The sequence below is a fragment of the Camellia sinensis genome, chromosome 12 (assembly GCF_055761805.1).
Source record: "Camellia sinensis isolate YWXY chromosome 12, ASM5576180v1, whole genome shotgun sequence".
In the NCBI taxonomy this organism is placed as follows: Eukaryota; Viridiplantae; Streptophyta; class Magnoliopsida; order Ericales; family Theaceae; genus Camellia; species Camellia sinensis.
In genome coordinates this window covers 133,302,391-133,316,243 of record NC_138972.1, presented here as the reverse complement: position 1 = coordinate 133,316,243, position 13,853 = coordinate 133,302,391, and the positions used below count along the sequence as shown (strand labels likewise).

At 35.2% G+C, this 13,853-nt stretch overlaps 1 protein-coding gene across 1 annotated transcript in view; it reads right to left on the bottom strand.

Moving 5' to 3' along the window:
- Positions 1-9,746, bottom strand: part of QWRF2 (QWRF motif protein (DUF566)) — a 28,579-nt gene extending 18,833 nt beyond the window's left edge. The window contains exons 1-2 of the mRNA XM_028267835.2: positions 7,927-9,746; positions 4,636-4,755 (exon numbers count right to left, since the gene is read on the bottom strand). Coding sequence (XP_028123636.2) covers positions 4,636-4,755; positions 7,927-9,330 — 1,524 coding nt within the window. The 5' untranslated portion in view covers positions 9,331-9,746. The remainder of the gene's footprint in view (positions 1-4,635; positions 4,756-7,926) is intronic.
- Positions 9,747-13,853: the final 4,107 nt, after the last annotated feature.

Here is a 13,853-nt window from a genome sequence, read left to right as displayed (position 1 = left end):
AATTATGGTAAATTCTAACAGCCCCCCGCAAACTCAAGGAGGATAGAAACTAACCAACTTGAGTTTGGAGAGAGTAACAAAACAAGAAAATACATAAAAATAAAAAAGGATAGGAGACACTGTATGGTCGTGTCAGACCGTTGGTGAAAACACTGTATGGGGTGTCATAACGTTGTAGAGGACACTGTATGGTGGTGTCAGACCGATGTAGAAGACAGTTTATGGGGTCATGTCGGACCGTTGTAGAAGACAGTTTATGGGGTCATGTCGGACCGTTGTAGAAGACAGTTTATGGGGTCATGTCGGACCGTTGGAGAAGACAGTTTATGGGGTCATGTCGGACCGTTGTAGAAGACAGTTTATGGGGTCATGTCGGACCGTTGTAGAAGACAGTTTATGGGGTCATGTCGGACCGTTTGTAGAAGACAGTTTATGGAGTCTTGTCGGACCCTTAAAGGAGCTAACCGGAATCAATGTCGGGACAGTTTACAGAATCTTGTCGGACCCATAAAGGAGCTAACCGGAATCAATGTCGGGACAGTTTACAGAGTCTTGTCGGACCCTTAAAAAAGCTAACCGGTATCAAATGTCGGGACAGTTTATAGAGTCTTGTCGGACCCTTAAAAAATCGCATCCTCAAAAGGTGCGCTCAATTTTTCAAAAAGGCGTGCCATCAAAAGGCGTGCCATCAAAAGGCGTGTCCACTTTATCAAAAAATGTGCCATGAAAAGGCGTGCCAGATTGTCGGGCGGCAAGAGGCGCGCGATACGCGTGGCTGCCTCGGCTATTTAACCAAGACGAAGGCTGAGGCTGAGGCATACCAGTCTGAAACCTCTGAAACCAACCCTTCGCTTAAAAAACTCTGCCTCTGCGGAGAGAGAAACTGTGGAACACTTTGTTGCCATTCTGTCACCAACCCTGCCGAACATTACCAGTCTGAAATTGCTATTTCGCTGAAACACTTAGCAACCCAAAAACATGGCCTCTTCTTCCCGTCCAGCTACGCAGAACCTGCTCACGCTCTTTCCAGAACTGAACGAGCCCACAAGAGAAATAACTGGTGCGGTGGCACTGGAACCTCAACCAAACACCGCTGGGTATACTCCGTTGAACTTTCCGATGCGGTCTGTGGAGCAAAGAATGGCAGTGCTGTCGGATGTGGAGGCCAATCAGTATACTTTGAAGGTATGTGTGGAAAGCATGACGGCGGTCACAAACTTGTCGAACCGGCTGCAGAGTAGGACAAATGAGGTGCAGCAGTTAACCTCCCAGCTGGCTCTGCTCCAACGCATGTATAAGGATGCGCGAGCAGAGATAAGTGTGCTGAAAGCAGAAAATAAGGAGCTGAAGCGGAAGGCCACCGTGATGTGGCGATTTGGAGGTCCGCCATATGCTGCAGTGGAGGAGCAGGGGGGAGGCAACTTGCTTGGTAGTCTAGGAAGCATGGAGGCAACACCGTCAAGGCCCGCTCAGGACGGAGGCAAAAAGAAGAGACCGGCGGCAGAATAGGTCGGTGGGTGGCCGGCTGCAGAAAAGAAAACAAAGCTGTTGTTGTTGTGATGTTTTGTGTATTTTTGTTGTTGTTGTTGTTTTTTTTTTTTTTTTTTTTTTTTTTTTTTTTTTTTTGTGTAAAATGTGGATCGGGGTTGATCCCGATATGAATAAAAGGAATTTGGTGTGCAGGTCGTCTTCGTCTGTGTTTTTTTTTTTTTTTTTTTTTGTTTGAAAATAAAAAGAAAATGAAAGAAAACAAGGGATAAAGAAAATACATAAAAAAAAAATTAGTAGATGGATTATATGAAAAAAAAAAAACATCAGTGTGGGAAATGAAATAAAATAAAATAAATAGTTGAAAAAAGAAGAGGTGGTGGAATCTGTGGGCTCGGATGTGGAGGGAAATAAAAAAATATGTAAATATATAGATAAAAATAAAAGAAAGGGGAACACACTGGAAAATATAGAGCAAAATAAATATATATATATAGATAAAGTAAAAGAAAGTTTGAGTGGGGGACAAAAAAGAAAGGGCTAAGTTGGTGAGTTGGACAGGGTGAGCTTCGGGAAAATGTGGAGCAAAATAAATATATATATATATAGATAAAGTAAAAGAAAGTTGGAGTGGGGGACAAAAAAAAAGAAAAGGCTAAGTTGGTGGGTTGGACAGGATGAGCTGTCTTTTTTTTTTTTTTATTTATTTGTTTTTTATTTATCTTTTCTGTCTCACGAAAGAATCGAGAGAGTAGTGGACTCGAAGGACTTGCAGCAGCAGAGCAAAGCCCTCGACAAGCTCACCGACCATGTCGAAGATCGTCAGCTCGATTCCACTCGCGTTCAAGAGGCTATGGCGTCGATTGGTGCAGCAAAGGAAGCTGATTTGAATGCTATGAGATTGAGGGAGAAAGAATTGGCTGCAGTTAAGATCAATGCAGCTGATGTTGACATAATTGCAAATGAACTAGAGCTGGACAAGAAGGTGGCTGAAAGAACGTTACGGGAGCACAAAGGTGAGGCTGTTGCTGCCATTCGATCCTTGCTTCAAAGCAAGACACAGAGAGAGATGAAGCTGGATGGGTTCTAGCTTCAGCTCCTGTAGAGCTTAATCCAGATTTCTTCGGTGTTGAACAGTACCTCGCAGCAAAAAGTCTTATTGCTTCGCTCTGTTCAAATAGATGATTACTATGGATTTGGGATGGTTCCACTGGCAGATCTTTTCAATCACAAAACAGGAGCTGAAGATGTGCACTTCACCTCTATATCTTCTCATCTTGCACCTGAAGATGATGCTGAAGACAACCACGAAAGCCTTCGCCACCGCGTCTGTCCCGGCAACGGAACCAAGGTATGTGTAGAGATCCGGCGGGCGGCCAAGGCGAAGTTGCCGCCCGCCGGTAAAGCAGAATGACTAGGTTCTTAACCTTGCTCTGATACCAAGTTAAAAAAATACTGTATTATTGATTGATTACAAGATTGTTGTGTTATTTACAAATGTTGAGATGCTGTTTATATAGGATATGATTTGGGAGTAGGTGAAGGTGGTAGTGGAGGTGGTAGGTGAAGTGTAGTGGAGGTGGTAGGTGGATGTGAATTATGGTAAATTCTAACAAAAACTCTAACCAAGCATCGCATATCATAACTGCTCAATAACTTTTGAATGTGTGAATTCCCGAGAACTGCTGGCTAGCCCTGTGATTCTACACTTATCAGTATGCTTGTTGATTTTCCTTTTACTTTTTCATTCTTATTCTTTGCTGTTCCTCTTTCATTTTCATTCTCATTCTTTGTTCTTCCTCTACTCTTCCTAGCTTTCTGGAAGTGACTTCTCAACCAAGATCTTATAAAGTATCTCTTTTTCCTTTTTCATTCTTATCCTTTGTTCTTCCTCTTTCTGCTTCTATCTTTACTAGAGTGACTTTTCAAACAAGATTACAGTAATCTAATGGAAGGAATATATCCAACTAACACCCAATTTGAAAATCCTGAAGTAATAATGTAGTCTAATAATTGTAATGAAGACCTCAATTAAAAGACATTCAATTTTTGTTCAATTTTTGTTCAATTTTTTTTTTTTTTTAATCCAAGTGCACATCAGACTTCATTTACCAGCAAAAGTGTAGAATCACAGTTCAAACAGAATTTCTTAGTAATTTATATTTAATTTTCAATTGATTAATAAGCTTACAGCCATACAGAGAACCTGGAATTATATTTACACAAAGCCTAATGCATGTCAAAGAGAACAATGCACCCCTCAGATAAATGCACAGAAACTGTAGAAGATTCTCACCATAAAAGCCAATGCTTCAAACATTTGAAAAGAAGGCAAGAACCAGAAACAATTTTGTTCTAGTGCACTGAATTTCTTAATGCTGTGTTTGGTTGAGGGATTTGAGAAGGGATTTGGAAAGGAAAATGGAAAAGGAAGGTGAAATGTGAAAAAAATATACCTACATTTCACATAGTTTCACACACCTTTTCCCTTTCCCTTTTCAAATCCCTCCCCAAATCCCCCAACCAAACACAGCGTAAATGTTTGTTTTGGGACTGAACTTCTCCTATGAATATAGCTAAGCATTCCAGTCCAGTACTTTTCGAGTAAAATTTTTTTTAACACATTATGAAATTAAACAAAAATAGGGTCCTATTTGCCAAATAAAAGAACACAGTACCCATGTCATCGCTCCCTTAACATTATTTAAAGGCTTACCCAAATTTTTTATAGCTTTCCCATATTAACAATATCCTAAGCCTACTTAATTCAATTTATAGCTAATGAAATCAAGTTATGACATAACTTATTATAATGTAGACCTAGTAAAGAATTTTTTGTCACTAAAATTTGAAACTCGTGTCTTGTGCATTGTAAAATATATTTTTGTAAGAGTTGAACCTAATTTACAACCTAAACCAGCGATGGACTCATTATGCAACTCTAATCTTTCTTAAGTAAACGAGGGTGATATGCATTCAACTTCCGCTTCCAATTTACAAAAACGTGTGACTAGATATTAATCCTAAAGTCAGAAAAATGATACCAAGGAGATCAAATATACTGCAAAGCCAAACAAAGATTTTCAACTTATAAGTTGCAGCAGGATTCAGTATTGCAGAAAGAATGAAGCCACAAACAAATCTTACTTGTCCCTTGAGAATGGAGGCTAGCTTCAACTTTTGCCTCAGCAACTGTAACCGGTGCCTTTTTTTGGTGACTGAATCACGAAGATCTGAGATTGTTATCCACGCATTCCACATATTTTTCTGGTACAAAGGAAACCATTTTAGCTAATAAAAACATTGACACTACATAATGCTATTTTTATCCTTCAGCAACAGAGTAACTCATCTTAGCACAGCATCCACATACGCCAGGTTACCAAATTTTTTAGTGGACAGTACAAACAAGTTCAAGCATCAAGAACAATGACCACACAATTAAACAGATATGCAAAATTGGAATGTACTACTAAGGTTTCAGTGAAATACTAGTAACAATGGGAACTCAGGACTTATCCACAAGGTGTAAAAGAGTAGAGCCAACCAAGCCTATTTAACAAGGCTCCATCACTTCATTCCAATTGGGTTGTTAAGGGCGCCAAGGGACTGAAAAAATTTGAAAATGTCCAAAATCCTTATATATTAAGGGTAAATTGCAAAAACACCCCTTGGGGTTTGCTTAAAATACAAATTTGCCCCCTGTGGTTTGGAAAATTAGAAATACCTCCCTGTCAGAATTTTTCATTTCACAGAATTAATTGAAAAAGTGAAATTTCTAACTGTTCACCTATACAATAATAAAATTATCTAAATTATTAATTGAAATAAAATTTTAACATTATTAAAAATTATTAATTAACTTGATAATTTATTAATAAAAGGACCTATTTGTTATGAAATTAGAAACCTTAGGGGCAATTTGTGATTTGAGGAAATCTCAAGGGGTGTGTTTGTAATTTACCCTATATTAAAATAGCATAACCAAGCTACAAAAGCCTGATTTAGGGATGGGGAAAAAAAATTGCGGATTTAATTAAGTAAATTAGAACTCCAATCTTTGAGAAGAAAATAACAGGACTAAGGCATGCACGATTCAAATCCAGTTTCATGTTTTTAGTTTTTGTCTCCCCCATCATTTTCAGTAGCATGATGGGAATTGTAGAACACAAATCCTATTGGCACGTGGATGGAAGTATCTCCAGTCATGTCTTTTACTTCAGATTGATGCATACAATATAAATATAGCTTTGAAACGCGCCAAGCATACATCTAGTTATCTCAACTGACAAATGAGAGGAATTGCCAGATAATGGAGAGACTCTCTCTACTCTTTAACCCTCGCTGATGATCAACTCAATGTCTCTGCAGTGTGAATGAAAATAGACAGAGAGGTTGAAGAGCCCACGAGAATTTCATTAGTAAGGGCAAGAATACTTGAGTTAACACATTCAATGGCTGCAAGAACTCAACTAAACTCAAGAACAGATTGTCCCGAGTATTTTGGGGTTGGTATATGAACCTTGTTATGTCATTTCGCTATAGTAAGGTCATAACTTCAATAAAACAACATGCTACCATATCTTCTAGTACTACATCAATCTAGGTTAGTTGGTCTTCCTCTTTCCCTGGAATTAGTGTAGATGTGATCAATCTCACACTTTCTCACCAAATGCAATTGTAGATTTTTATTGCATATCTCGATTCTCCAATAGGCACCAGTTCTATCATCTAACAAAGTTATTCATCTTTAATTTTATGTTTTCTCCTTTAACACATATTACATCTTAACATCCACATTTTGATCATGCCCATTGATTTATTTTATTTTCCAACAGCCAAGCAGTCCATCTTTAAAGCATGGTTGATCTTGTAGTCGTTTTATAGAATTTTCAATTTAACTTCAGGAGTGGAGTATACAACAATCACGCTATACACTGGAAGCCTCATTCATTTACCCCGTTTTCATTCCATGAGTAACTTCACCCCTAATCTTATAGACAGCAAACCCTTGGCATCTTTTGGCCTTCAATCTCCACTACTTCTTTTGTATTTCTAGTTTTACAAAAATTATGTTATGTATTCAATTTTATCCCAACTTATGCTAAACAAACCCCTTTAACTTTAGAGTTTTTCTCCAAATTTAGCCCCACTTTAGTTTCATCATTTAAACAATATAATCAACAAGTACCATGCACCATAGAACCAAATCTTCAATATGAGGCATGCCACAAAGAGCTGAACACAAATTTAAAGACATGGCAAAAATCGGAAAGCAGTCAGTCCTAAACTTAAAGCAAGAAGATAAAATGCTTAATGCAAATCCCTAATGTAAGCCCATTGCGAATTGGATACTGAATGATCTGAAGTAAAGGAATATAGGTCCTCCACAAATGAAAGAGTAAAGACCAATGTTTATTGACTCTTTCTTAGTGGTAATAGAGCATCCTAGGTTGAAAATTAGGCTAAAGCCATCTGGAAAGCTTGCTCTAACTCTCTAGCAGTCGGCTGATCTGTCCATCAATTCAAGTACACTATTGAGGTATTCCTTGATCACCCTAGAAGGAACACTATCATTTCTCTAACTGTTGAGGTATTCCTTGACCACCCTAGAAGGAACACTACAAGATCTTTTCTCTAATCTAACTCATGATTTCTCATAAACACAATTTGCGTGTAGTGCTTATATTTATCAGAACCCATTTAATTCATTTCTGCTTGCAGGAATTTGATTAAGTAAATAATTTACCCACCTGCCTCAAATTTGAAACTTTTCCATCATAATAATTAGTTGTTTAATTCTAGAACATTTGTCTCCATCTTGCAGGTTTCTTTTATCCTGCATTTTATTTCTTTCCAACGTCTGAGATAAGAATTTCAAACCAAGATTTCAAATTTCCAAGGGCTCTATTTATCAAAAAATAAATAAATTCCAAGGGCTCTAAACAGGTTCTTCTGCTTGAAAGAGTGTGATAGAATTATGAGTCTGATTATATCAACTATGTACGATCAACATTAACAAAAATGAGCAAGCTGCTTGAATGTGTTAATCTAATTTTCTTAGTTTTATTCTTCCTACAAGTGCGGACTGCCCGTTAAAGTTATGGGTATAGAGGTGCTGTTAAAGAATCACCAATGAGGCCTCTTCACTTCTATGCCTGGAATTATATGTTCAAGTGAGAATGTAAAATGTGCACAAAGAACATGGGATGACAAGGTTTTGACTAGAAAACTAGTTAATTCTGCAATAATCTCTTATGATTCTACCATGATCATTAGTTACATCAAGGATATACCATCAATGAGGATGATGAATACAAAGTATACGGTGAACAAGAACTAAACAGAACCCATCCACACAGGCCATAAATTATATTAAGAATGATAAATCAAATTCAATCCATCTAAAATAATAGAACATAATTCAAAATACCTTACCTCTGCACTATGTTTCTGCACCAACAAGGTAGCTTCTGTCCTAGCATTTACAAACCGCCATTGCAAGTGCCGATTGTACAAGAGTCTTAAAAAGTGCGCGTCGAGAATGCGATTCTCCCCCACCTTCCCCCTTCGAACATCAACAGCAAAACTAAGAACCGAAGGGGTCTCACCAAAATTACTACTAATCGAGTTTCTGACCCGAGATGGACTAAGCGTTCCCCTTGACGGTGATGAACCCACTGATGTCATAAGTTTACTTGGTGATGCAGCCCTAATACTTCCTCTAACAGGAGATGACATTGTTCGTGGGGACGACAATGGGCTATCACTTGGGAACTTTTTTGATTGCGCAAACTTAGGTGGGACTACCATTTTCGCAGGACTCGTAGACAATGGTGAACCCGGATCCTGCAACCTCCTCAACCGACTGTTTGTCTCTTGCCAAAACCTCGCTGAAACCGCAATCCCACGAGGCCCGCTTCGCCCCCTCACAACCCCACCACATTCTTGAACTCCTGAAGTAGTACTACCAGAAGAAACACTATCTGTATCAGACACACTAAGATCATTCACCACAGAGGACTCATTCACTGAGTTACTACCATCTGGGCCATGTTGAATTGCTTTCAACAATTCAGCATTGCTCAAATCACGACTCAATCTTCCATCAAAAGATGCCCTCCTACCCTCATCAATCATAGATTGCTTCAAAGCCCTAATTACATTCCCAGATCCAACCAACTTCTTTTTATTATTACAATTATCCTCAGAGAAATCAAAACTCGTGGACAATGAATTCGGTTGCCGGGTTCTACCCGGCCACCGATGCTGATCAATCGGCTTCAAATTCGCCAACTGATCTCCACCTCTAGAAGGAGGAGTACTAGGCCTCTTTCGCTCCGGCGTAACCTTCCTCACATTGCTCAAATTGGGCTTCGAATTCTCCACCTTAGTCTTGCTAATCGGCAGCGAAAAAGCTTCCCCTTGAAACGAAACCGACAAGCTCCGAGTAGAAGTCACCAGAAGCTTCGTCGCCGCCGACACTTCACCGACATTGCCCAGTTTCGAATGAAGATCCGCCACGGGCCGCCTCCGGTCCGCTGAAACAGACCGCTTCGGCGGCGCCGGAGAGGGCTTATTCGACAAAGGAGTCGAATTTCTGGAAACTAGAGGAGAAGGGTATCTTCTAGGAGTTGAAGAAGAAGGGGACATGTATCTAGAAGAGACTTGCTTTGATTTGGGTCTTTTGGGACCTTCATTGTTGTCTCTTTCAGAGGGCAACAATGGAGGTCTTCTAGGGTTGAGTTGTTGTTGTTGTTGTTGGGTTGAATCTTGGGAAGGGGTTTTGGGGTTTTGAGGGTTTGTTGTTGAAGCTGTTCCAGAAACAGCAGCCACCATCATTGCACATATAAACCAGAGATTGAGGGGGGGAATCACCTCACATTTTTTTTCTATCAAGAAAGAGAGTTGCCCAGAAACTCCATTAGCATTTCCATAGCCAAAAAAACCTGCAAAAATATCAAGAAATTCCAGCACAGCTCAAAACCCCAAAATTTGTCTTTGGAGGATTCCACATTTTTTGTAGAAAAATGTATAAAATATAGAACAACACTACACTACAGTCTAGAGAGAGAAAGAGAGAAGTGGTGTTCTCTCCGGCGTGAACAGTGGTCGAGAGAGATGAGAGATAGCGAGAGAGAGATGCGTGGGTTGGGGGCTGAGATTTTTTTTTTTTTGAGGGGGGTGTACACAATGTTGGTGAATCTTTGGAGAGACGTTACGCTAGCCAAAACACATTTTAGTTAATTTTTGAAATTAAGTTGAGGATTTTTATTTATTTATTAACTTCTATTCGTTTTGGCTTCACATGAAAAAGGTCGAAAACCCACCTTAAAAACCATTATAAAAATTATGTCAAATGGAATAGGAAAAAAAAACCATTAAAAACAAATATATATATATATATATATCTATTTTGAGAAGTAGGAAAAACAAGCAATACAAAATTATTCAAAACCCTCAACTATTTTATCTCTTTTAGTGAATTTTTTTTTACTCACACTTTTTATGGACTAGTTTTTGTAGTGACTATTTGTTGTGTCTTTAGGTGCCCCAACTCCATTTGACCCTAATGCCAATTTTTTTCCTTCGTAAAAAATGTAGGTACATGGGGTAATTTGAAAAGAAGTTAAAAAAGCTAATTTTTTAGTTTTTAAAATTTTTTTACACAAAAAATCATAAAAAAAAGTAAATTCTTTTAACACAAAAAACCAAGAAGCCACAAAAAAGTCAAAAAAATAGTTTTTACTAACTTTTCAAAACACCATTATTAGTAGGCTATTTTAGTTTTTGATTATTTTAGTAAGTTAAAATTTTTATGTTTAGAAAGCTAATTAGATTTTTTTATAGTTGGATGTGATGTTATGAATTTAATGTGATATTTTGTCTTATTGACTATTTTAACATATTCTTTCATTTTGTGAATTTTAATCCAAAAAGCCTTTGCCAAACACCCCTTATATATGGTTTGCAAGAGTGGCTATAGGGCACGATGGATCAAGTTTGTAATGTCTTGTCTTTCTCATTCTTTATTGACGCTAAGAAAATCAAGGAGATATTTATCAATTTTAAGAAATGACAATATTAATGAGAAAAAGATAAAATAACATATGAGAAACAATTGATAAGTAATCAAAATTAAAATATTAACTATAAGAGATAAAAATACAAAAAAGAGGGATATGTGAACAATTTAGTGTTTAATCTTATTATATTTAACATATTAAATTTTATATATAAATAGAAATATACATACAAAAGTTATACAAGAAGGGATAAATGGTCATCCTAATGGTTTATTATAGTTTGTTTACTTTGATACTTTTCATTGTCTTATTCAATGAAGTTTTTATTCTTAAAAAATAAAATGTGGCTCTTTATTGATAATTGTTACCATTGACCAGTGCCAAACAAAATGTGGCTAACTTTAATGTGTATGGTTTGGAAAATAACTACATAGCCAATTATTACCACTGACCAGTGCCAAACATTTGAGATAAAATAAAAAATGGATAAATTAGACTGATATTTTTCAAAGTTTGAAAAAAAGAATAATAAGAAAATAATTTTGTATAATATTGGATTTTCTTAAAATTGTAATTCATATAGCTTTTAAATCCCTTTTTAATAAATAAAAAAAAATTGTTAATCATATTGATAAAAAAATATATTATCATTTGTTTTATATTGAAATGTATATTTTACCTTATTTACTAGCCTTCACATCATTTTTGTATTTATTCTTAACTTTAAAATACAAATTAGTATAATTAATCTAAAATTACAAATCTTTATTATATTTTTTTCAAGTCCAAAAAAAATACAGTGTAATTTATTTAAATAAAAAATTATATTATAATTTATAGTAATGGTATACCTATGAAATGAAGCATTTATTGGGAAAACATGCTATGAGATTCATTGTTGCCAAAGGTCAAGCAAGAAGAGACTAGACTTTTAATGATTTAATAATCTATGAATAACAGGTCTCAAAACCTATTATGGCCAAGTTTGGGAAGACTAAAAAAGTGCACTTTTTGTCTTTTTGGACTAAAAAATTGAGGTTGAAAATATGGATGTTTGGGTTAACTTTTTGACTTTTTATTGAAAAATGTGTAATAAAAAATTGTAAAAATTGATTTGTAGAGAAAAATTTGAATTGGGAGTTGTGCAGCCGTAATTGTTGACTTTTGGTGAATAGTGTTAACTTTTTAGCTTTTTGAGTAACTTTTTGACTTTTTGGCTTATTTGGGACTTCCCAAACTTAGCCTATAAATTGGTAAAAGTGCAGCACTCAAATCTTAGTTTAATTAAATCTTAGTTTAATTATAACTTGGAAAAGAAATTCTAGGCTTGTTTGGTTTGTATTTGAGAAATATATTTTGAGATAAAAAGTACGAAAATTTATTTGGTTTGGTTTTTTTTCAAAAGATATTTTGAAAAAATATTTTGAGAGAGAGTTTTGAAAAAAGTGATTGATTTGATGTGTATGAGAGAGAGATTTGTTTAGAAAACTTGTAAACCAAACAAGTTTTGAAAAAATTTATTTGATTTGATTACTTTTGAAAACTTATTTGTAGAGAATTTTTTTTAAATTTTTTTGAGAAACACAAACCAATATGTTTGATAAAAAATCTGCTTTTATTTATTTATTTATTTATTATGAGCGTTAATAAAGTGGGGAAAAAATGATGAAGGCAAGAATCTAGCTTTAGGAATCTAGCTTTAGGAAGAGAGATTCCTAACCTACAAAGAACCCATAAATTTGAGCAAAAAAGGAGGCTCATTCTAATGTTTTCAATTGTAGATGGCATGTTATATTTCTTGTCAAAAATAAAATTTTACAAGTTTTTCTAAAAAGTTTTTCTTTAATGGGGAGCCAAAACTCTTGTCAAATTTTTTTTAATCAAATTTTATGTCAAGTTTTACACAAATTGTGTTAAACTCACTTTCTTAGAGATGACATGCTATAATTATTGTCAAAATTAAAATTTGACAAGTTTTTCTAAAAAGTTCTTCTTTAATAGTGTGTTAAAACTTTTGTTAAATTGTATTTTATCAAATTTTATGTCGAGTTTGACCCAAATTGTGACAACTCTTTCTGTTACAAATAACATGCTATAATTCTTGTCAAAATTAAAATTTGACAATTTTTTTAAAAACTTCTTCTTTAATAGTGCATCAAAACTCTTGTTAAATTATATTTTGTCAAATCTGAGACAAATTGCAGCAACACTATCTCTCTACCTCTTTTATAATGGACTCACAAATATCATTTTTATTAAATATTTTGTGATAAAATTATAAGAAGTAACATTTGTACCATTGGAGTAATATTGTCAAATTATAACATTTTAATACTTTAACATGTCAAACTTTGGCTTTGACATTGTCATTTTAACATTAGGAAAATGATTGAAACCCCGTAACATCACTTTTAAATTTACCTCTATTGACATGGACTGTTATATGTCAGTTGTTAATTTATTTAAAATCCAACCAACCAAACTTCAACCTCCTGCTATGTCACTTAACATTACTCTTAACATTAATTATGATGCTCTTAGTTACGCAAAGTTAAATCATACAAAATTATTCAGATCGTACATGTCAGAGCATTCAGAATGTACATGTCAATATAATAAACATGTATTTAGCAATTTAATTGTGCGTATGTAGTCTAATTATTTGAAAAACAATGTACCAACATATGTTATAGTATCGCAATTTCAAAATTATGGACCCTATTTATTATACAAATTACAAAGACTCAAAAGTAATAAAACTATGCCATACCATTTGTTAATACACTAATTAGTAACTATGCTACACTAATTTCAATGTTTAACTCTATTTATTAGGCTTAATGAGATTGCCCAAGACTACTATAGAGAAAGTGTGAATGATGAAATACCCAAAAGAAATTACAATATTATTATCACTGAAATTTCACAGGTTTGAGTTTTTAATTTTCAGCATCAGACTTCCGATGTTTTTTTTGGTATTTCCTTCCAATTGGGTTGTTTTTGGAACATTGTTCAAAAAATGATATCACAAAACATAAATAAAAAAGGGTCCGGACGGCCTCCGGTCCAAATCTGAGACAATCCAGTCCAGTTCGGCTTATTGGACCCACTTTTGAGTTTTTTTTCGATAATCAGAACCGTTTACATTTTAGAATTTGTTGAGTACATTATTCCTGTAAAAAATTACGTTGATCGAATAACGGATATTATGTATTTAAATCATTTTTGTCAGGAAAAAAATCGACGGTCATAAAATTAACGGTTCATAAAAAAGTGATCCGAATACATAATATACGTTATCCAATCGAAGTGATTTTTTATAGAGATAATGTACTCAAC